Source organism: Thunnus albacares, chromosome 7 (genome assembly GCF_914725855.1).
Source record: "Thunnus albacares chromosome 7, fThuAlb1.1, whole genome shotgun sequence".
Classification (NCBI taxonomy): domain Eukaryota; kingdom Metazoa; phylum Chordata; class Actinopteri; order Scombriformes; family Scombridae; genus Thunnus; species Thunnus albacares.
This window is the reverse complement of record NC_058112.1, coordinates 16,868,946-16,891,497: the sequence shown is the minus strand read 5'-3', so window position 1 is coordinate 16,891,497 and position 22,552 is coordinate 16,868,946. Positions and strand designations below refer to the sequence as shown.

The 22,552-nt window shown below is 41.8% G+C and overlaps 2 protein-coding genes across 4 annotated transcripts in view; one reads left to right on the top strand and one right to left on the bottom strand.

Annotated features, from left to right (window-relative positions):
* Positions 1-5,728, top strand: part of ptprq (protein tyrosine phosphatase receptor type Q) — a 37,865-nt gene extending 32,137 nt beyond the window's left edge. Inside the window, exons 53-63 of the mRNA XM_044357158.1 lie at positions 125-169; positions 893-919; positions 1,115-1,196; positions 1,282-1,372; positions 1,968-2,044; positions 2,334-2,468; positions 2,619-2,744; positions 3,147-3,292; positions 3,537-3,672; positions 4,963-5,086; positions 5,173-5,728. Coding sequence (XP_044213093.1) covers positions 125-169; positions 893-919; positions 1,115-1,196; positions 1,282-1,372; positions 1,968-2,044; positions 2,334-2,468; positions 2,619-2,744; positions 3,147-3,292; positions 3,537-3,672; positions 4,963-5,086; positions 5,173-5,210 — 1,027 coding nt within the window. The 3' untranslated portion in view covers positions 5,211-5,728. The remainder of the gene's footprint in view (positions 1-124; positions 170-892; positions 920-1,114; positions 1,197-1,281; positions 1,373-1,967; positions 2,045-2,333; positions 2,469-2,618; positions 2,745-3,146; positions 3,293-3,536; positions 3,673-4,962; positions 5,087-5,172) is intronic.
* Positions 5,729-6,180: 452 nt separating this feature from the next.
* The window catches only part of iqsec3b (IQ motif and Sec7 domain ArfGEF 3b), a 32,748-nt gene continuing 16,376 nt past the window's right edge, over positions 6,181-22,552 (bottom strand). The window contains exons 8-16 of one of the 3 annotated variants that reach the window (XR_006404319.1): positions 15,430-15,596; positions 12,797-12,936; positions 12,493-12,624; positions 12,258-12,357; positions 10,836-10,994; positions 10,648-10,740; positions 10,030-10,076; positions 8,539-9,054; positions 6,181-7,969 (exon numbers count right to left, since the gene is read on the bottom strand). Coding sequence is in view for 2 of the 3 variants with exons in the window: in XM_044357832.1 (XP_044213767.1) it covers positions 8,635-9,054; positions 10,030-10,076; positions 10,648-10,740; positions 10,836-10,994; positions 12,258-12,357; positions 12,493-12,624; positions 12,797-12,936; positions 15,430-15,596 (1,258 nt within the window). In the remaining variant the exon portion in view is untranslated. Of the gene's footprint in view, positions 9,055-10,029; positions 10,077-10,647; positions 10,741-10,835; positions 10,995-12,257; positions 12,358-12,492; positions 12,625-12,796; positions 12,937-15,429; positions 15,597-22,552 lie in introns of all 3 variants that reach the window. The other 2 variants (XM_044357832.1, XM_044357833.1) reach the window with 2 other exon arrangements.

The following is a 22,552-nucleotide window of genomic DNA, read 5'->3' as shown; positions in this document are numbered from 1 at the left end:
ACGCTTGCCACTTGTCACCGATTTTCACAAATAACTTTCCCTTTCACGTGCAGACACATGCATTGACTCACCCAGCCTGCTTGTGCCTTTGCTTTTCTCTCACCGAGCACTTTTCTCTCACCAGGTATTCTTCCTTCTTCTTTAGACGGAAAGAGATATATGTCATCCAGTAAGTTGGGCTTTTGGTGTGTGTGTGTGTGTGTGTGTGTGTGTGCGTGTGCCACTTTTTCCTGTGTGTATCATTTGGTTGCATCACTGTGTGTGTGTGTGTGTGTGTAATCATCATCATCATATTAACTGTATGAGCTTGTGTTTAATCATCCATTTGTGTTGTTTATCAAACCTCTGGTGGAGGTCGACAGTCGAATGAATCGATGATGTTAGTGTTTTTCCTCCGGTGTGCTCCTTTGCCTCCATCACTGACAGGCAGCTATTGCAGAGCTGTGCTGACACTCTTCTGCTTGAGACCATTTTAATTTGTTTACCCAACTCGCTATCTCAAAATTGCTTGGAAGGCTTAGAGGTTTTAGGGGGCACAAATGGTAAGCTTTATCGATAGCTTAGGATCAGTAATGCAAAGAAACAGCAGCCACAGGGGAGCAACCATGTTTATTTGTTTATTTGTTAAATTGGATCCCCTTGCACTTCATTCAAGTTTACTGCTGTTCACGTATTCCTTTTAGACTGAAACATCAAAGTCAGTCTGTCACAGTTAAATCAAAGTGGAATTGATTAAAGATATAACATGGTTGAACCTCCGTTGCTTAACATACTGTACTCTCTGTAACGAGGATCATTTCTGCTCTCATGAATAAAAATACCACAGTGGGAGTTGTGATTATCGAGTTAATTTGTTTATTTTGTTTGATTTTTGCCATCTATTTTTGTCCAGGCTGCTCAGCTACAGGAAATCACTCAAGTAAGTCATCCTGCATAAATAATGTGAATATGCACACAGTTGCTACACCATAGATCTGCATGTTCTGTGCTGCTCAGTAATACGTGTTGTAGCCTAAGAATACATTTACAGAAAATAGCAAATTGTCGTAGAGTTTTTGTACATTTTTGTCTGTTCCTCACACTCTGTCTTTTTCTCTCCCGGCCTCTCTGTCAGGCCTGTCAACAAGAAGTCTTTTCTACAGCATGTAGAGGATCTGTGTGCCAGCGACAACTCCAAGTTCCAGGAAGAATTTGCGGTAAGTGACCCTAAAATCTGAACCTGAAACACGTTTGTGTATTTATGTGAATACAGATGTGTTGCATCGTACTGTATCTCCTCAGGAGCTCCCAAAGCTGCTGCAGGACCTGGCCACCACAGATGCTGACCTGCCCTGGAACAAATCCAAGAACCGCTTCCCTAACATCAAACCTTGTAAGTAAAACTGGGAATAAACTTAGTTAAGTCAGCCAAAACGTGATATAGTAGACCTCCCTTCCAAAAAAGTATTTTAAAAACATCAGTGAGTCACACTGTGGCACTGGGTGACATGTTACTTCACTACCATGAACGAGGGCACCGTAGTTTAATTAATATCACGTATACTGTCCCGCTGCCCCCCGGAGCACCAAGTGTCCCCAGCAAATGCAGTATTTACTCCTGTTTTCTAAAAACTGCAGAGACCAGCTGTTTTAGGAAATTACTGACCCCTTTTTTAAAAAAAATTAAACTATATATTTGTCAGCTGTTTTTAAAGATTGCTGTCTTCAGTAGAAACAAACGGCCTTGGGACTGAGAGCCACAGACAGGCTGGGGAAGAGAAAATAAAATATAGAATACCAGCAAAAATATGCCTCAAAATAATGATCAGGTTGAAAAATTGCTTCCACAGTTATGATATATGATGACATAGCAGAAATATCTCTTTGTTGTAGCTCTGATATAAGCTACATATGGATTTCGCCACAGCTTGCACAGCTGCATTTCACATTTTTCTACCACAGTCCTCTCTTCTCTGTGCTGTGTCTAGATAATAATAACCGTGTGAAACTGCTGTCAGAACCAGGCACTGCGGGCTCTGACTACATCAACGCCAGCTTTGTCTCAGTGAGTACCAGCTATCGGCTGCTAAAAGCCGACACACATTTATTGCAAAGTAGAGGAGTTTATTCTGGATATTTCTCAGTTTCTTTCTGATTCTGTCAGATAGATAGATATATTTAGAGGCTTTCCTCCCAATTTTGGGGGGAAAATCCTCGTCTGTGTTTACATTTATTGTAGAAATTAAGGTTTGTGCCTCAGTTAATAACCTTTATTTATTTATTTCATTTTTTGCAATAGTGTATTATGTATATTACACATACAAGCCTCTCTTTCTCTCCTTCTGTCTCCCAAGGGCTACCTGTGTCCCAATGAATTCATAGCCACCCAGGGTCCTCTGCCTGGGACGGTGGCTGACTTCTGGAGGATGATCTGGGAAACGGGAACGCGCACCATCGCCATGCTCACGCAGTGTTATGAGAAAGGCAGAGTGCGTCATGAGAGATTTGTTATAAAACACCACTAGTTTTGGCATTCAGAGGACAGACTGGGCTCAGTTTTGGGCTCTATTACTACTCTGTCACCAGGAGGGTTATATCTGCTACGAATCTAATGTGTGTGTATGTGTGTGACATTTCAGATTCGGTGTCACAAGTATTGGCCAGAGGACAACAAGCCAATGTCAGTGTTTAGCGACATTCTAATCTCAAAAGTGTCGGAGGAAATCCTTCCTGACTGGACTGTCAGAACCCTGAAAGTAGAAAAGGTAACTAACCTAATAACTCGAAAAGTAAATTTGTTCTTCACTAATTTGCCATGTTTCCATCTAACTGAGTAATACAAAAGAAATTAAATGTGACTCAGTGCTTTTTGTTCTGCAAGGTAATGGGCCACCAGATGTTTTACAGGCAAACCACTTAAAGGACGATTGATTCCACTCTCATGTCTGACAGTGGTATCAATCTTCTCATCTAACTCTCAGCAAAAAAATTAATGAGCGTTTTTCCCAAAATGATGAACTATTACTTTAAGAATCATTGTGCAGAAAAATCCTTCCCTCCTCTAGCACACATTACATTTGAGTAAATTATCTGCAGTCTGTTACAGTCATGTTTTTTATGTTAATGTAATTAGAAATATAATGTAATAGCTGAATTCCTCTCTGCAGCATGGGCACTACATTTTGGTTCGCCACTTCAACTACACGTCATGGCCTGAACATGGGGTCCCAGAGTCCTGCAGCACTTTCATCAAGTTTGTCAAAGCTGTCCGAGCTCACAGGCATGACAACACCACTATAGTGGTCCACTGCAGGTACTGAAGCCCCTCAGTGTTAGTATATATACACTGCATGAATTATAGTATTATAATGTCCTTAACAATTAAACTATTTTATTCTGTTTTTGGTGATTAAATGGAGTTTCATATCAACAAAGTCCATCACAAATAGCTCCTTTTGTGCTTAACTCTCAAGTGGGACATAAACATGTCAGTTCCTTTGGTTGTAATGGAGGAGCAGACAGTATAATGGTGTTTTCTTCTCTCACTGTTCCCTCAGTGCTGGTGTGGGCAGAACAGGTGTGTTTATTGCTCTTGACCACCTCATTCAGCACGTCAGAGATCACGACTTTGTCGATATTTACGGTCTGGTGGCTGAACTGCGCAGTGAGAGGATGTGTATGGTACAGAATCTGGTTAGTACACTTTAAATAAAATGCTATATTCTATTTCTGTGGTTGAAATTTACAACCAAGAGAGAATAAATAATCATACAGTGTTTCTTGTTAAGTTGTTCCAGTACACTTGAGAATCATCAAAGACTCACCAATAGCAGTGTAGTTGTCCCACTTTTTACTTCACGCCCTGCTGTGATCCCATCCCCACGAGGAAATATTTGGAAAATTCTTGTTTTGACAAAGAGAATGATCTGGCAATAGATTAAATGTATACTGAGCAGGATTCCCCCTCTTGAAAAAACATGAACCTATCCTAAAATTACCCCTCTTATTCATCGCTTTTGGACCGCAGGTGTGTGTTTGAGTGCCTGCGTGGACTCTCTGCCTTGTGCCAGTGCCTCCTCATAGTTTTATTGTTTTATCTTCTCTGGATATTCCATACATTTTTTTGAAATTCAACATTTTGGCTGTAAGGTTTGAGCATGAAAGAGCAGCTTCCAACCTGTGAGAGCTTGATTCTTTGAGACAGCAGTGTTCAGTGAGCCAGATAGCTACAAGGCCATCATTCAGATCAGTTGTTTTATAAAAATGTTACTCACAAACATCATCGCAGAGATACTGGAGCACTGTTACTCTGCAGGCAGCTTTAAACAAGCCCACGGGTTGACTATATTATCTAAAAAAACAAAGGCAAATATTAAAGTTATTATAAGTGAGTATCAGAAGTACACTTCTAGTTCAGGTTTCCTGCTGCTCCCATGCAGTTTTACAATGAAATGCCAATGAATGACAATTAAACAGAGCAATTCAGATGTGTTCACTTACATTTTACTTCCAAAAAAGTTAGAGATAACTTAGAGATAACTGAATTAAACTAGGGATCTGTTAAAACATCTGTAGTAGTGTTGCTTGCCTTGTTGGACTTCAAAAATTATGTCACCAAATCACACAATAGAATGAATAACTGATTTCAATAAAATTAATGTTGAACTCTCATTATTATTTAAGGCATTTACTCCTTTAGTAGACAGAAGAGAGCTGACAGGAAATGAGGGGAAAGAGAGATATTGGTGATAACATACTACAAAGGTCTCTAGTTGGACTCGAAACCAGGAATATTGCCAGAACATGGTCAACTTTGACCCCTGAGCAACCAGAACACCCCTGAAAAAACCCCACATTATTTTAAGGCTTAATAATACCACACCAAAGGAATTAAGATGATCATTTGCTCAGCGTATGGTCTGTTCAAAATAACACTTGAATCATCAGAAAGGTACAATATTTTTCAATGTGTTTGTGTGTCAGGCCCAGTACATCTTCCTGCACCAAAGTACCCTGGAACTTCTAAACAACAAAGGCAACAGTCAGTCCATCTGGTTTGTCAGCTATTCTGCTCTGGAAAAGATGGACTCCCTGGATGCCATGGAAGGTAAACGACATATACAATAAACACACACACACACGCACACATACACTCCCCACGGCACAGAGCTCACTCCACATTCTTCTCTCCAGGTGATGTTGAACTAGAATGGGAAGAGACTACTATGTAAAGACTGACTGAGGGACACCCTTGCCAGAGGAAGAGTGTAATTTTCGGCGTCGTTTGGAGGCGGCCTGCGCACAGACCCTCGACACAAGCGCCTCCATCGTGAAAGGCTAGAGGAGGGAGGAGGAGAAACAGGAGGTTAACAGCACAGTCTGAACTGAGTGGTTTGTCAGTCGACTAAGACTATGTTACTCCACTTCAACCCACTTCTCAGAGTAATCCTCGCTTCAATGAACCTCTTGTCCACTTGTTTTCAAAGAGAGGGAAGGAGACAGAGACAAAGCATTTCAGAAACGACGGGGATTAAAAAGAAACGGTGAGCCGACTGAGAGCTCTTACATCTGTAAGCCTAAAGGTACCCTGCACAAACTGATTTCACTGTGTATTGTAATAACTGTATTATAATGATATCCTCTATGTTTTTGTAAGATAATTTATTCAGCCAAAGCGGTATTTTTTTTCCCCATCTCTTTGTAATCCTCCCTGTGTCGAGGTGTTTTTTTTTGTTTTTCCTTTCCTGAGAGTGATTTTCAAAAAAAAATAAAATCAACTTGTATTTTTTCTGGCTTTGATACTTAACAATAACACATTTGAGACTCTCTTAGATCAAATGTTGGCACTGTGACATTGCAATATGAAATTACAAATTATGATATTGCTCCCATGGAAAATTATGCACTCCAAATAGTGCATAAACACACACACACACACACAAGTGCAGACTCACTGCAACACACAGATTTCCACATGTCAGATTCAATATTGCTTTGGGACGGACCTCATCCTCTAATGAATGACTTCAGACCTGGTGTGCTGGGGGGATACAGGAACACCCGTGTAGACTGATTTCCCATAAGCTCCTTCATTCCACCTTCGTACTTGCACACCTGGTGCAAATTCATTCATTAGAAAAGCAGACAGTGCTACAGACGCAGGTAATTTAAAGACAGTATAGACAGACAAACAGTCCGAGAGTAAAAACTACTTTTATTCTTTCATTCTCTTCAAACAGAAAAAATTAGAAATATTCCATTAGTAAACATGTTGATCTTTAAGAAACCTCCTTATAGAAATATTGTGAGGGTGCAAAGATTAATGACAGTGCTCCACAGTGAGGATGCAGATTGGTGCGTCTCCATGACAACCACGGAGAAGAAGGGTAAAGGGGGGGGGTGGGGTCGGGCAGAAAGGAGAGAGGAAGTAGAAAGGGGGAGAAAATGACATCAATCAACCAAACATGCCCTGACAATAATGATACGAACATATAATCAAACTCCTCCCGTGTACTGTAAATTAAAAAAGCAAAAAATAAATATCATGCTGTATAGTACAAGTCAGTCAGAGTTTACAGTAAACAAAGCAAGGTTGCTGACTTGAGTAATCGAGCAGTTCCTAAGGTGAATCTAAGCTGGATTTGTTGTTGCTTTGGCAGCTATGTACGTGTTTGTGTGCGTCAGTGTGTGTGGTTGTGTATGTGTTCATGAGCATGTGTTCACCTGTGTGTGCATATACATATATATAGATATATATATATATATACTGTGTATGTGTGCGTGCATGACCTGTGATTTACTGTACGTATTCACCAATACAGCATAGCCCTTTACACACCCTAACAGGTGACACAGCCATCTCTTAATAATCCTGTAATAATATGACATGGTAATTAAATGATTAATGTAGATCTGTAATAATATCAGTGTGTGTTACCATGGTAATTGGAGTATATTCTATAAAAGCTGCCTGTTTCCTGTCTCTCGTAGCAGTAGGATTTAGGACACCCCCTGATATTAAATGTGAATAATAATAACTATAATAACTATATCCTTTTTTTCTCTTTTAAACTAGATCTTCTCTGTACAAATACATACGTAGATACATACACTGGGCAAACCAATCACTTTTTTCAGAATAAATCTATATTATCTATTTACAATATATCCAATATATTCTGTGGTGCAAAAGGTACAAGACGTGTTCGGTGTGTCTCAGTTGGATGATTTGTGATCTGCTGTACAAACTGGCTTGAGCTCGAACCACCGACACGGGACAGACAGACAACATGGTGATGAAATCAATTATTATTTCATGGACATCTTCCGTTTTCCCCCTGATTTAACATTCAGTAAAGGAATGCATCTCTGGTTATATAATATATTCAGTGTGCAAGGGAAAAATATGTGAGAAAGGGATGATGTTTTTGTAAGGTGACCTTGGTCTACCCTGTGTGGAGCCGTTTTTATTCATTTTTAAACTAAAGCTAGACTTTTCCAGGCAGATATATTGCCTAAATCCAAAGGTAACAACAATATTCACACTAGATAATCCATTAGGAGTTAATGTACAAGGGGAGAAAGGGGTTCATTAGCCTTGTTTTGGATGAATTACCAGCCCTACCCACTGCCACCCTTGAGTAAGCAGATTGAACACACAGTACACAAGCACACGGCTCTCAATACAACTCAAAGGTGCAGATATCATATGTTATAGTGCAGCAGATCCTTTCCTGAGCTCTGTGAGAGCAAAACGCCACAGAATCAGGGTCACACACTATTGTGAGGATACTTGCTCGCACGAGTTCAGCAAAACTCACAAGAACAGCAAATGAAGCACAGAAAAATATGATTGTCGCCGGGATATGGTTTCAGGTTAGTTTAGCAAGCAGCAACATCCTTGCATACTACATTATACTGTACATGACAGGGTAGAGATGTTAGAGCTTTTCCTGCACCTCCTTCCTCAATCATACCGATTTTCTTTTCCCTAGAAAATGAAGGAAACAAATAAACTGGTAATCTTATTTCTTCACATTTATGCAGAGATGAGCAAAAATGATGGCAGTGTGGAGAAGCTAGTTTAACTGTGCTGAAACTGTTCCTTTCTGAGTGTGTTATCTAGTACTGAAAAACGTAGACCAAACAAAGAGGTGTGAACATAACATCAAAACCCTGAAAGTAAACAAAACAGAGTTTTTTTTCCTTCATATTTAAAGCAATCCAATGTTCTTTCAGGGCTGCCAGAGTTTGCTTTTCTGACAGAAACACATTTGTTGAGCAGGTGACATTTAAAAATGCAAAGTCACAAGATCTCTTAAAGAGTGTGAAATCTAGACAGACAACACAATCATATACTGGGTGATGTACGGCTGGAGACAAAAGAAAGAAGAAAAGTTGTCTTTCAAAAATGGCATCAAAACTACTCCATGTTCAAAAACACCACCACTCAGTTACGACTATGAATAGATTCTTGTTGGTTTCCTTTTCCTTTGTCCCTTCATTCAACTTACACAGTATATCCCTATTTTTTTTTTTTTTGCTATACTTTTATCTTACCCTTCAAAGTGAGTCGACTAGTGCTCCAGCAAGTGTGTGTGTGTCCGGGTGTGAGGGTCATGTCTGGCCCCCAGGGCCCACAGAGTAGTCAGTGATTCAGACAATGCTGCGGGAGCCACTGGAGTTGCGCCTGCGGGTGAGAGGCATGGTGTGGTGGAGGGGCAAGGGTGAGTCAGGGGGGCAGAACTGGTGGGGATGGTTGTACGGGGGAGGGGGAGGCGGCAGCGGGGGCTGGGGGCCGTCTCCCTCCCTGACACGCACAGGTGTCGACATGGCCGACTGGATGAGCTGGTGGGTGGCCGGGCCTTGGCTGAGGAAGGCCTCCATCCGCCCTCGTCCACTCTGATCCACGACAATCACCTTGACGATCTGCTGACACTGGATGAGTGTTTCTGGGCGTAGCTCCCCGGGCTGAACGGGACTGAGCAGGGCAGGCGGCGCAGCCAGGGCCAGAGGCGTGGACTCAATGCTGGGCTGGCTCAGTTGATAGGTCTGCAGCCTGTTGTGAATTGACACCTAGTTTAGGAACAGTCAGAGAACGCATGAGGAGTTACCAGCCTGAACGCAGCCTCTACGCAGCCCTCTGGTGTGTTACGCACATGGGCATGCAGGCATGCAGGTAGGTAGTATGCAGAGCGAGCGCATGCAAAATATACACACACTCTCTTTTTCTCTCAATCATGTTTTACATGATTTACACTTCCATTTTTACACACACCAGCCCAGAAAGAGAAGGGTTGCAGGGTAAGAAGAGATTTTAGTCAGAGATCATGGTGAGAGAGTTGGGATTTTATGTGTGTGTGTCTGTGTGTGTGCGAACATGGTCAATGAGTGGTAGAATGAGAAGCTAAAAGATAAAGGGAGTGTCAGGAGAGGAGAGAGGTGACACCGAGGGCGTGGTGTCTCCCTAACACAATTATTTACAACTCTAAAGGACTGACTGAGAGGTAGGAGAGAGAGAGGAGAGAAACGGGCAAAGGAATTAAACCAAGAGAAAACTGGAAGGAGGAAACAACTTCTATCACTAAGCTTAGTTAAAGGAAGGGCTGGTTTTACAGAAACACACACACCCAACACAGTGTTAACGGTATCAAGCTTATCTGGCTTTGTAGATGGTATTCTAGCAGCCAGCCAGGCTTATGGTGGCTCGCAAAAGGCTTATACAATAAGGCTGGTAAGCAGCAGCTGATGAAAGAACGGATGCTGTATAGGGAGTGGAGTGGCTGCTGATCCACTCATGAGGCACAGAAAGAGACTGTTTGTAGCACCACTACAGCAGACTCCTCTCAGTGGCCTTTGTATCCTTGGCTGCATAGTGGAGATGCGCCTCAGGCGGAGCTCTTTTAAAGCAAAGCATAAAGCAGACTTTCTTTTCAGGATGAGGCAAAGTCCCTGTCTAACTGCACACACCCTCACATACAAAAACCACACCCACAGATCTAAAGACGCAGGCACTTACCTCAGGGAGACAAGAGTGATTTTGGCACTCACCTCTACTGTATTGTTGTTGCCTGTTTTATCATACACATCCTGTTGGCCTGTGGGGAGAAAAAGCTCTATATGTAAGTCAAGAGGCAGATTTCAACTATACAGAATGACAAAGATCAAAAACAGTTTTTCATACAGGGGACTGTCATTTGCTTAAAGGAATAGTTCAGCATTTTGGAAAATATGCTTACGAGAGTTAGATAAAAAGATTGATACCACTCTTATGTTTGTACGGTAAATATGAAGCTATAACTAGCAGCCGATTAGTTAAGCTTAGCACAAAGACTGGAAACAGAGGGAAACAGCTAGCCTGGTTCTGTCCAAAAGCAACAAAATCCGCCAACCAGCACCTCTAAAGCTTATGAATTAACACTCTTATCACTGGTTATCGGACATCATCACGGAGACCCCATAAAACTATACCTTCTCATTTTACACTTCAGTTTTTGTACTGATTAAACAAAAGAGATATAACCTGTTAATTAAAGTGTGGTGGGTTTTATTCATGCACCTCCTCTATGAACTTGTTCTATTTTCTAGATTTCCGTTAGTGATATATGCATTGTCATGACTAATATATAGTGTTTTATGCATTTTATGCCATGTGGGAAAAATCAGCACCTGAGGGAGAGCCGTGTCCTGTGTGTGTGTCCACTTGCCCGCCATTGGTGTGTATGCTGTGTGGCTGGATGCCTTGTTGCCTCTCCAATTCCCCTACAACCCAAGAGAGAGAGGGTGCAGCCAGCTGTATACAGTATGTGTGCATTTAATTTGCATTTGTTGAGATGTGTGTGTGCTTTTTTTCTTACACTGGATGTGTATCTGCTCCATCTCATTGACCTCAGCGATGGCCTCTCGGAGCTCCTCTGCAAACTTCCTGAGCTCCTCTCCGCTTGGGGAGCAGAAACTCACCAGCTGCTTCTTCTCTGAGGTAAATGGGCTCAGCATGGTGATGCCATGGGCGTAATCTGATGAGGAACACAGACAAAGAGAACTTTGATTCTAAAAAGGGATGCAGGATGTGGATCTTTCATAACACTTCAGTGTTGCCATTTTTACTTCAGTTTCTCTTTCACGAGACGATGCTAATAATACTTGCACAGACTCATACTTTGAGGCTACTGGCCAAATGTGTTTTTGGCAGCATTAGCTTCTTGAACACTACAAGTGAAGGCCATATATATTAGGAAAATCATACATACTGGTGATCATTGGGGAAAACTTTTCTCTCTTTGGTGACCTGAAGGTAATTTAAAGGATGATTTCACAGATTATTCAGGTAGAATTATAATTTAATTGAGAAATCCTAACTTTAACAAAACAGTACATTGTGGTGTCAGACCTGTCAAGATTCATTCATAAATCAATAAATCACACCGCTGTGTTTGAACTCAAAATCTACATTATGGGGACTTGGATCAACTAATTGTTGAAAATATAATAAGAGCTCAGATGATGAATATTTTTGTTTGACCTGGCACTGCAGACCAAAAAAAACTTGAACATGATGGGGCAGTGAAAAATCGGCACTTGCCTATGAGTTGAGTGGTACTTTATCTCTGTAATTTCTAGATGGATGTGTGGTTAAAATACTTTTAATAGCAAGTAAAAAAGCTATTATGAGGAGTTGGGGGTTGAGGTAGAGTACTCCTGGACCAATAGATAGTAATTGTGAAAGAAAAAATGTTAATGAAAAAATGACGCAAATCTTGAAATTACAAGAAGCACAACTGAAATTGATGTTATACAAGTCTCAGAGTGAAATTGCCCAAACCAATTTTTTATTATTTTTAATATTAAATAATCATAATAATATTAAATCTGCAACAGATTTGGGTTGTTCTGGGTATCGTACAGATGTGAGTGTTGAGCAGATTCATACTCATACAGCAAACCTACCCTTAACACCCATAACATTTCTTATGTTTATACTTAATTTTTATGATGATAATGTGGTGCCCTTTGCAGATTCTTTTACCACGGACAACAATTTGATGAAGAAATAAAAATATTTGTTTAACAGATAATACTTTTCCTGCAATTTTTCTGGGAAATAGTTGCCATAACAGTGGATTATTTTTGTCTTCCTGTCAACCCCTTGGCATTTTAGTCTGGGTCCTGACCTAGACTTGCCAGACAACAATGCTGTCTCTGACAGTTAGCTCAGCATTTTTACTGCAGGGTTGACTTGGACTGAGAATAATCTGCTGAAAAGTAAAACAGCATCTTACATTCATTGCTGAAGAGGTGAAACTGCATTCCCAGGAGACCCATAGCTTTACAGAAGGTGTAAGAAGCTGAGCTTTTCTTCTTGGGACACAATTTCAGGATCTAGAGATGCACAAAACACAAAATGTGGCTGTGATGTCTCACTCAGTTTTGAATTGGCTTTAAAATGTGGTTTCAGGAGCATATGTTGTATTGTGGTGAGTAACTGAATAGAAGTTTTTAGTGGTGAATCCTCACCAGCAGCAGGTCATTGAAGAGGAAGACCTCTCTCTGGAGCTGGGACAGTTTCTGTTTATGAGGCTTGTTGGCATCAGGCACCTCAAACAGACGACAGCAGCACACCAGACGTCTGTGGGGCACAGCGAGGATCTGTGGAGGCAAGGTTAAAGAGATGGAGATGACAGATAGTACAGAGGACAGGCTGCTGCGAAATAATAGATGACACAAGAGAAAAGAGACAGTACAAACAAGTACAGACAGCTGCCTGAAATGAGAACAAAAGGAAAGGGGAAAGACTTGCAAACAAACACATAAAACTCACAGTTTTCAGGCCCAGGATGGACTGCTCCACACGGCTCACATAGGTGACGTGGTCTTCATTGGAGCGGAGCTCTCTCTGTTGGATTCTTTCATAAATGCCTGCCACCATCTCTCTGGGTATGTCTGCTCCATCATCCACACCTGAGGTGAACAAAGGTCCATACATTGTAGAAATGGTCACCATCAGGGTTAAGAAGTAGCCTATAGCTAGCTCCTAAAGGCAGCCCTAACACTAAATGTGCAATTGTTATTGTTGCTATGGATGGTTGCTATGCCTTTCAAGCTTTCTGTTCTTGCACTGCAAATATGCAGTTTACATTAATAACAGTGTAAGATTTACCACTGAAAATAATGTAGTCATTCTTTAAACAATGGGTCCTTGATTTCAGACAGAGGTACACAAAAGCAGGCTTCTCATGTCTAATCATCAACCATTGATTTTGCTAACTAAAAGACAAAGATTTTATCAGTTGTAGCTAGCTAGCTAATTAAGGTAATGTCAGTTCCATGAGTTGGTTGAAAATGTCTCTGGCTGACTCTAATGTTTCCAGCTGACTTGTTTTAAAACAAGAATCTTGTCACAAGGTTTTAAATATGCATGTTATGGCTAAATATATTGTGCTAAATGACTGAGGTTAAAGCTGCATGGCTCAGGCAAAAAGTCAGCATGTTCACCAGCTGATGATCCATGTAGAAGACATAGACATAAACCAGCTTAATCTTGCATTGCAGTGTAGAGCTAGTTAGCCTGAGCAGTTAGCTGTACATGCTAACAATCTTATGGTAGATATGATCTTATCTTTAATCGATTACACTTTCTTCTTGTGTTTTTAATTTTGGAAAGACTAAAAGAGAAACCACCCTCCAAACTTTAGATACAGAGTATCATTCTGCCTAGTCATGGTTGCAAAGCAATTATTGGACAATTGCAGTTTGAGCGAGGGATTTAGCAAACAGTCAGAAAGACAACATACTGGGCACAAAGTAGTCAATGAGGTAACATAGCCCATTAATGTTTGGTACAAACCAACTGTAGTGAAGGGCCTTATGTGAAGAAGAATTTAACCAAAAAATGAAAGCTCTACATCACCAGTAGCTCTATAGAAAAAGGCACTGGCCTCCCCAAAGAGAAAAGACTTTGTTATGTGATTTAGATGAGATTTGAAGTCAATTTTCATGTTTTATTACTTAGGTGACGGTTTACACTTTTTAGTAAAATCCTGATTAGTTCTTCTGGTTAGATGATAATAAAAACTTAAGTTGAGGAAGGGAACATTTTGTGGCAGATTTTAGGCTACTTGTGGGGCTTGGGATGGGAGACAAGTTCTTTTGCAGTATAAGAAGTTATCTTAAATGTTTCATCACTACCAAAGAGGAGATATCAACAAATGGCCCTAGGCAGTACAGAGAAGAAAAATCTACCCTCAAACAGAATCTATATTGTGCTATTCCACAGATTTTAGACACTAAAGCCAAAACCTCAAACACAGCCAGCTGATGTCTGTGTTTATTATTCACAGATGTTGAATAAGAATTGAATGATTTTACTGTGCAGATCACTGTGAAGATTAGCACCAGCTACAGTGGAAGCCAGTGTGGATACAAAAGATAAATTTAATAACTACTGAATTTGATACTGACTGTGTTGGCTCATATAGTTTTTTTGTCTGAAATATTACAGCCAAATTAATTTTATTTCATTGAAAGGTTTGTTGCTGTGAATCAGAAAATGGGCTTTTATCGCAGTATGTGTGCTGTCATTGTGTCCTGGCAGATGCTCCATTATCACCGCAGAGCTGCTCACAGACATCAGACTGCAGTCTGTCACTTCTGTTCAGCCTAAGGAAAAAACCTGTTTAGCTCACTAATTAAAACTGAGTTGTGAAGGTATTTAAAGTTTATTTTAGTTTGGATTTTTACCCTTAACTGAAGGTACAAATAAAAGTCAAACTGCAGCGCTGTAAGCCCTGGCTGAAGTAAATGTATGTATCTGCTGAACTGTTGGACGGAGACAAGAGCCTCGGGGAGCACATCACAGGTGATGAGATGCTTCCGGAAACCTGAGCTCATATCGTTAAATCTATCGCTAAGTGGGCCTCAATTAAATGGGCTGATGCCACGGTCTCTGGGGCAGAACTCTGAGTCAAGGATATCAGAAATCTCCTTCTGCACTGCTGATGGGTTTTTTTTTTAATGTTAGCGAGCAAAGGCAAGCGCCCGCCACCTCTTTGAGTAATTTACTTCAGTTGAAGAGGCTGTCACTCAAAAGGCTGATAGTGAGATTGAAGTGAGGTTGATAAGAAGAGTGGCTGTTGTAAAATTTTGACTATCCTCCCTTATGCTCTCCTTTTTCATCCATCTTATCATTCTTTCTGTCATATCTCGCCAGCGAATCTCTTCATGATCTACAGTAAAAGGTTTGAAATGTGCATGTGTGTGTGCATGTGGTTTCCATAAATAACCAATGTTCAAACTTTCTGCTCATAAAACCACTTAGCATAAATGTTGAAACATGACTGCAGCTCTTTATACCAGCTCTGTCTACAGGGACGGTTCACACAAACATAGAGCATCTATGTAAACATTCTATCTCTCTCTTTCTCTCATACATGCACATTATACGCACACACTAACCTCTTAGGTTGCGTATGAAGTCATCTAAGCCCATTTTGCGCTGGGGTTTGATGTTGGGCGAGTACATGTCAGTGTTGAGGAGGACCACAGCGAAGGCTAGGATGAAGATGGTGTCTGGGTTGTGAAACTGCTGCACCACATCAGGGTTACACATACAGTACCGCTGGCTGTGAAAGGCAAATAGGACAACAGAGTTATATATATCTCAAGCCATTTCTTAAAGTGTGATAATAGTTCTTTGGATTTTTAGCCATTGTACCACTTTTAAAAAGACACTGAGTTGCCACAGGTATGACACAGCAAGTACCATCAGATGCACTGAAATCCCAGCGATCATTTGAATAATGTTCTGAAGGGTATTATTGCTTTTATATGGACACCAGGACGTGTAGCTGAAATGCTTTACCTAGTGTAACAAACATGGGTTACAAAGGAATAAAATACAGAAAAAAACCAACAAAGTAGTTCCCAGGTTGACAGTTTGTTGAATAAACCAAAAAAAGGGTAACACTTTATGTATTATGCGCAAATCACATTTTTTGCCTTATGTACTGCCAAAGTATCATGAGAACAATCCAGATCCAGAGTATGTTGTTAAAGGATGAGGCTGGTGATTTTCTATATTTTCCTTGTCAACAAATTTCATGTGCAGAGCCAAACCAACAATGAACTCATCCTACTTACAAGTATTGTGTGTGTATCTAAAGCTTGATATATCGTATTCCTCTGTGCTGTAGAGCTCTGTTGTTGCCCAAAAATGATTAAAAACATGTCAGTGAGCCACACCGCTGCACTGGGTGACATGTTCCTTGACCCCAAATACAATGGTTACTGTTGATTTTTTTGTCTCCAAAGACTAAAAATAGCGATCACATTTTCAGTCTCAGGAGAGCAGTGCCTTGTATGGCAGATGTAGCTTCGCATGTGTGAGAACGCAGCTCCATTTACAGAGCTTCACTAGCTTGTTGTGCTACATATCTCAATCTCTTGACTTTGTACTGAAGTTCTCTGAGAAATGTATAATCTAGCACAAGAACAATGAGTTCATTGTTGGTTTGGCTCTGCACATAAGATCGCCAACCTTATCCTTTAATCACTGTTGGTGCAGGAGCCTTATTCAGCGTCTGCATCAACTTTCCAGCAACACACAAAAAACATCCACAACTGAGTGATGTACGAAACTACTGCTCTGATGTGAAATCACACTCAGTGACCAGTTTATTAATTACACCTAGCTAAAATTACTGCATACAACAACCCTGCAGTAAATCCTACCTTCAAGAAAGTTTTAATATTAAATTTTGTTTTAACTGTTTTGGAGATGTGTTAATTCAACTTTATGGTCATTTTGGAGGCTCTAGTTTAAGGTGCTGTTGAATTGCATTTCATTATACTGAAATTTTATATATATAATATTTTGTCCACCCCATTTACATCAATGAGGACTGATTAAATGTTAGAAACACCTCTCGACACCTTTATATCCTGAGGCTAATACAGCCAATGTACCAAACCTTAATGATGCACTCCCTGGCTTTGTTACATCACACTCACAAATTTCCTCTCAGCACTAACTGTTGAGTTTCAAAATATCAACAGTCAGCTTGGAGGAAATCTTGGGATTTTGGGGGTGCAAATGGGCACAATAACAAAATCGCATCATCAGTGCATCATTAAGGGAGATTAGTACAAATTGTCAAAGTTATGAGGGCAACATGAAAATATTATTCATGCCACAAACTGAAGCCAATTTGACTGATTTTAAGGCAGATATCTCACCAAATGAGCTGCACTGTTTTATCATCTGACTGATTGACTCAAACACTGACTGATTGTAACTTCTAATCAGATGCGAGGAGCAGTCACTCTGTGATAAATAAGACTGACAGGACACAGGAGATATTTGACAGTGGAAAATGGTTCTGCCGTAGGTAAGGTAACGCTACCCAGCCTGCTTTGGAACCAGAGATGGTGCATTTGGACTTGCTCTGCTCCATTGCTGCCCACAGGCTCCACAAACTCTCGCTTCCACCCCCCTCCCTCTCCCACAGCTCCCTCCCTATCTTTCTTACTGTCACTTACACTTACACAGTGGGCCATTTCAGTGGCGGGAGGCTTTTATCTTTGCAGCCAGGCAGGATGCAGACATGGAGAGGGCTGCTCTGCTCCAAAGGACTGTGTACTTGTCAGAGCATATGCAAGCGAGAGGCCACATCTGAGACCTGCACAACCAGAAAGCCTTTTCCCATACCCCACAGAAGATCTAAGGCCAGAGAACTCACAGGGTATCAATCGACTGTAGCCCAGTTCAATGCCTTTGTTTGAGGAAGAATAGATCCTGCTCGGCAGAAACACTCCTATAAAGACACAATATGAGAGACACACACAGAGGCACACACAAGCCTCCTGATTTGCCAACTTGATGTAATTCTGCAGCAAATTCATCAAAGACTGAATGCAAGGCAAGATCTGCTGTACTGTGTGTGTGTGAGTATGCATGCAAATGGACATGTGCATGAACTGTAAGTGCATATATGTGCATGCTTATGCACTCAGTGAGCAAACAGTTGAGTGAGTAAATGTGTATGTATGTGCGTGCGTGTATGTGTGTGTGTGTTTTTGCTTCATTCACACTTTCAAGCGCAGGTCTCCATCTTATGTAACCAGTTCATTTAAACACTGGCTCCCAAGCTTATATCGTCATATCTGCATATGAAAGTTGCATGCCAGCTGGCACAAATACCACTTCGTATAAAAGAACTACTCACGACAAGAGTACAACACGCTTCAAACAGATGACATAACAACTATTATGTAACATACATGGCATCGGATGTCTGGCTGTCTCGATAAAGCCCGCTCATTTCTGACCTATACTTACAGCTCCAGCAACGGAGAGTGTGGTCTGAGATCGCAGATGAATTTGTAATCTGCACCCTGGGGCTCAGCATGTATGATTGTGTGTGATGTGATTAACTGATGACCATGGTGGGTGTTCTCATTGGCCCTCAAATCAAAAGCAGAGGGGGGAAGTGTCATGACTGCTCCTTTTTCCCCTCCTCCCTCACCACTTCTCTCATGGAGTAGGAACAAACCATTTTTCTTATGGTCAACAAATCCCATGAAAAGGCCAACACCAGCAATGAATTGATCCTGCTAACAAATATTGAGTATTGAAAGCCGGATATATCTTTATCATCTGTGCCACAGACCTCCATTGTAGTCCAAAAACTGTTAAAAACACACCAATAAGCTACACTATAGCACTGTTTGACATGTTCCTTCACTATGATCAACATGGACATCAGGATTTTTTGTAAGTCAACCCTACATAGGGCATCCTGCTGCCATAAATACTCCCTAGATCACCAAATTTGTATTAATCCACAGCTGAAAATAGTCCCCAACAAATGCACATTTTTTCTCATGTTTGTGTAATGTTTGCCAAAAATTACAGTACCCAGCCAATTTAGGAATTTACTGGCCCCTTTTTCCATCCATCCATTTTCCGCTGCTTATCCGGGACTGGGTTGCAGTGGCATCAGACTGAGTAGGGAAACCCAGACATCCTTCACCCTGCTAACAGCTCTTCCTGGGGGAAGAGATATGTAATCCCTCCAGCATGTTCTGGGTCTGCCCTGGGGTCCCCTACTATTTGGACTGGCCAATACATCCAGAGGGAGGTGTAAGGAGGCATCCTAATCAGGTGCCCGAACCACTTCAGCTGGCTCCTTTTGATGTGAAGGAGAAGTGGCTCTACTCTGAGCTCTTCACAGATCTCCGAGGTCCCTTGAAAAATAGGGATTTATTTAGAGCAATTCCACAGATCTACACATTTAGCAACTTCTTATTTTGTTATGGACGTAGTGGTGCAACAGGTATGCAGGCTGTTTTCAGGATTCAAAATCAGGCTCCAAACAGTTGTGCCAATGACATGTTTACCAGCCAAATCTGCTTTTTCTGGCTTCTACTTCTGGGCAGTGAAGTTTTGTTGCATTTTTACCATCACCGCACTCTTTGCACTATGTGACAGCTCTCTCCACTGCTGCACCGCTCCAACAGAGCTTTCCTTAAATAGAGAAATGGGGGTGTGGTAGTATGCTAATAACCAATAGTGGTCAGACGCCTGTCAATTTAGAATGATTCTGATTCACTAAGATATGCTCGGTGGTAAGAACAAAGTTTGCTGATGCGCACATGTCATGAATCTGGTGGTAATTTTGTGTGTACACTTTTTTTGTGCGCCAAGTAAGAACATTTCTATGAACATATTAGTGAATGAGGCCCAGTCAAGGTCAGCAGTTCTCCCCTGCTGAAGACAGTCTGGGCTAAGCCCTTCTTCCCCTTCCTGAGTCACCCAATGGTTTGCCAGAACTTCTTTGAGGCCAACCGAAAGTCCTTCTCCATGGCCTCCCCAAATTCCTGCCATATCCAGGTTTTGCTTGAGCAACCACCTAAGCTGCCGCCCTTTTGGCCCTTCAGTATTCATCTGCTGTTTCAGGAGCCCCCTGGGTCCGCCAAACCTGAAAGGCCTCCTTTTTCAGCTTGATGGCCTCCTTCACCACAGTTGTCCACCAGCAGGGTCTCAGGTTGCCACCCTGATAGGCACCAACGACTCTGGCCACAGCTCTGAACAGCTGCCTCCACAATTAAGGTCCTGAACATGGCCCACTCAGATTCCATGTCCCCAACCACACCCGGGATGCAGAAGAAATTCCTCCAGAGATTGGAGTTGAAAACCTTGCAGACAGGGGCCTCTTCCAGACATTCCCAGTTCACCCTCACTATTCATTTATGTCTACCAGGCAGCCTCCCCCACCATGTGATCCAACTCACCACCAGGTGGTGATCAGTTGACAGCTCTGCTCCTCTCTTCACCTGAGTGTCCAAGACATATGGCCGCAGATCTGATGACACAACTACAAAGACGATCATCGATCTTTGGCCTAAGGTGTTCTGGTACCAGGTGCACTTATGAACAACCTTATGCTCAAACATGGTGTTTGTTATAGCCAATCCATGACTAGCACAGAAGTCCAACATCAATGCAAAACTCGTGTTCAGATCAGGGAGACCATTCCTCCCAGTCATCCCCCTCCAGGTTTCTCCGTCATTGCTCTGAAGTCCCCCAGCAGAACTATAAACTCGCTGGGCCACATCCCTTCCAGGGCCCTACACAGAGACTCCAAGAAGGCAGGATACTCTGAATTGCTGTGTGGTGTGTACACACACACAACAGTCAGAGTCTTCCCCCCAGCAACACATAGCTGCAAGGAGGCGACCCTCTTGTTCCACAGGGAGAACTCCAACACTGCGACACTCAGCCAAGACTCGTGAGTATCCCAACCCGGGATCAGCATGCCCAGGTCCCTGCTCCCATCCACTGCCCATTTGGCAATGCACCCGACCCCAGTTTTTATCCCTGCAGGTGCTGGGCCCACAGGGTAGCGACTCCATGTTACTTCTTTGGGCTGTACCTGACCAGTCCCCATGGGTCAAGGCCCAGCCACCAGATGCTCACTGACAAGCTGCTCCAGGAGGGTACCCCGGTCTTTCTCTTCTGTGCAAGGCTCCCACGTACCTGAAATGCTATTTCATTGAGGTATATGAATCGTTCTTAGTCTGGACCCTCACCTGGGACCAATTTAACTTGAGAGACCCTACCAGGGGCTATTGCACCCGACAACACAGGTCCCAGGATCACAGGGATACTCAAACCCCTCGACCACGATAAGGAGACAATTCTTGGATTCTCGATTCTGCCCCTTTTGAATAAATGAAACTATAAATTTTTTAACCATTTTTAAAGATTGATGTCTTTAGTAAGAATGACTGAGCTTGGAGCTGAGAGCTACAGATGAGGGAGTGAAGTCTGAAAGTACTGAGCAATAGGTTAACGCATTGTTGGTTTTGGATTTTTCCTGGGATTTGTTGACAATGAGAAAACAGCTCCAAACAAAGACAATGCTATTTTGAATGCTGTTGGTACCTTTCGATGGTGATTACACACCCCTAACCTTAACTCATACTACAATTTTGTGCAATAGAAAAGGACTTTTTGGTTAATGAGTTCAAAGGGGCAGTGGCTCAAGTCATGTCCCACTGTTGACATTGTTGATAAACCTGAGGGTAAGAGCTGCAGATCACAAGTACATCACAAGCAGGAGATGAAAGGTACTCAACAATGCAACCAATTATGTTGAAATAGAAAACAATGATGGACATTTTTATTGCATTTTTAGTCCTGTGGGAAATCTATGGATAATTCCAGGACATTTCAAGGACAGTTGACAGCCAGGGGATGCAAAGTCTATTTGTCTGGTCATTTCTGTCTGCTGTAGCCTCAAAGGATTTTCATACAGAAGGTAAAATTGCATCACAAAAACATGTGTCTGTCAAAGAGTTTGCTAGAGGCCTAGCCAGGCAGTCCACTCAAAGGCACCTGGGAGTGTGCAAACTAGAATAGGTCTCTCAAGGTCCTCTTGGTATTCAAATGAGCCTTCTTCAGCAGATAAGCTCATACATTTTTGTGACTAGAAGGCGAGAGTCAGCACTGACAAAATGAGCAGAAAACCAACTCAGACTTAAACCTCATGAGTACCAAATGTGCACTTGTACATATTAATTTATGATTTTTGATGGCACACAACTGCCCGGCACATACAAACAACCAACAAACCCTCAAGATTTGGCCAGAAAGTGTCATCCAGAGGAGAAAGTTGTGAAATAGAGCATCTATTTTTGTCTTATGGAATGCACACTGATTGCCTGCAGCTCAGATCTCTGTTATGATTGGCTGACAATCAAATACTGCTGAGTTTAGTCAAAGGTTACAGGCAATCAGTGTAATTTGTTAATGATACAGAGCTTTGGTCTCATCAGAGCGTGCCGCACTGAGCTAGCAGAACCAGTTAAACACTTTGCCTATACAGTTGGCCCATTAGTATGCCATTCTGGATACGTCTGCTACCCCAAGGCTGCGAGATGAGATCAGAGGAGTTTTTTTCTTTTTTTTGATTAAATTTATTGCAAAATATGTGAGCTTGGTTACGTGTCATTGTTTTTTCACTTTGCATAGGTGGCCACAGGCAAAAGGTCTTTTCATTAAAAGAGTTCAGAGTGC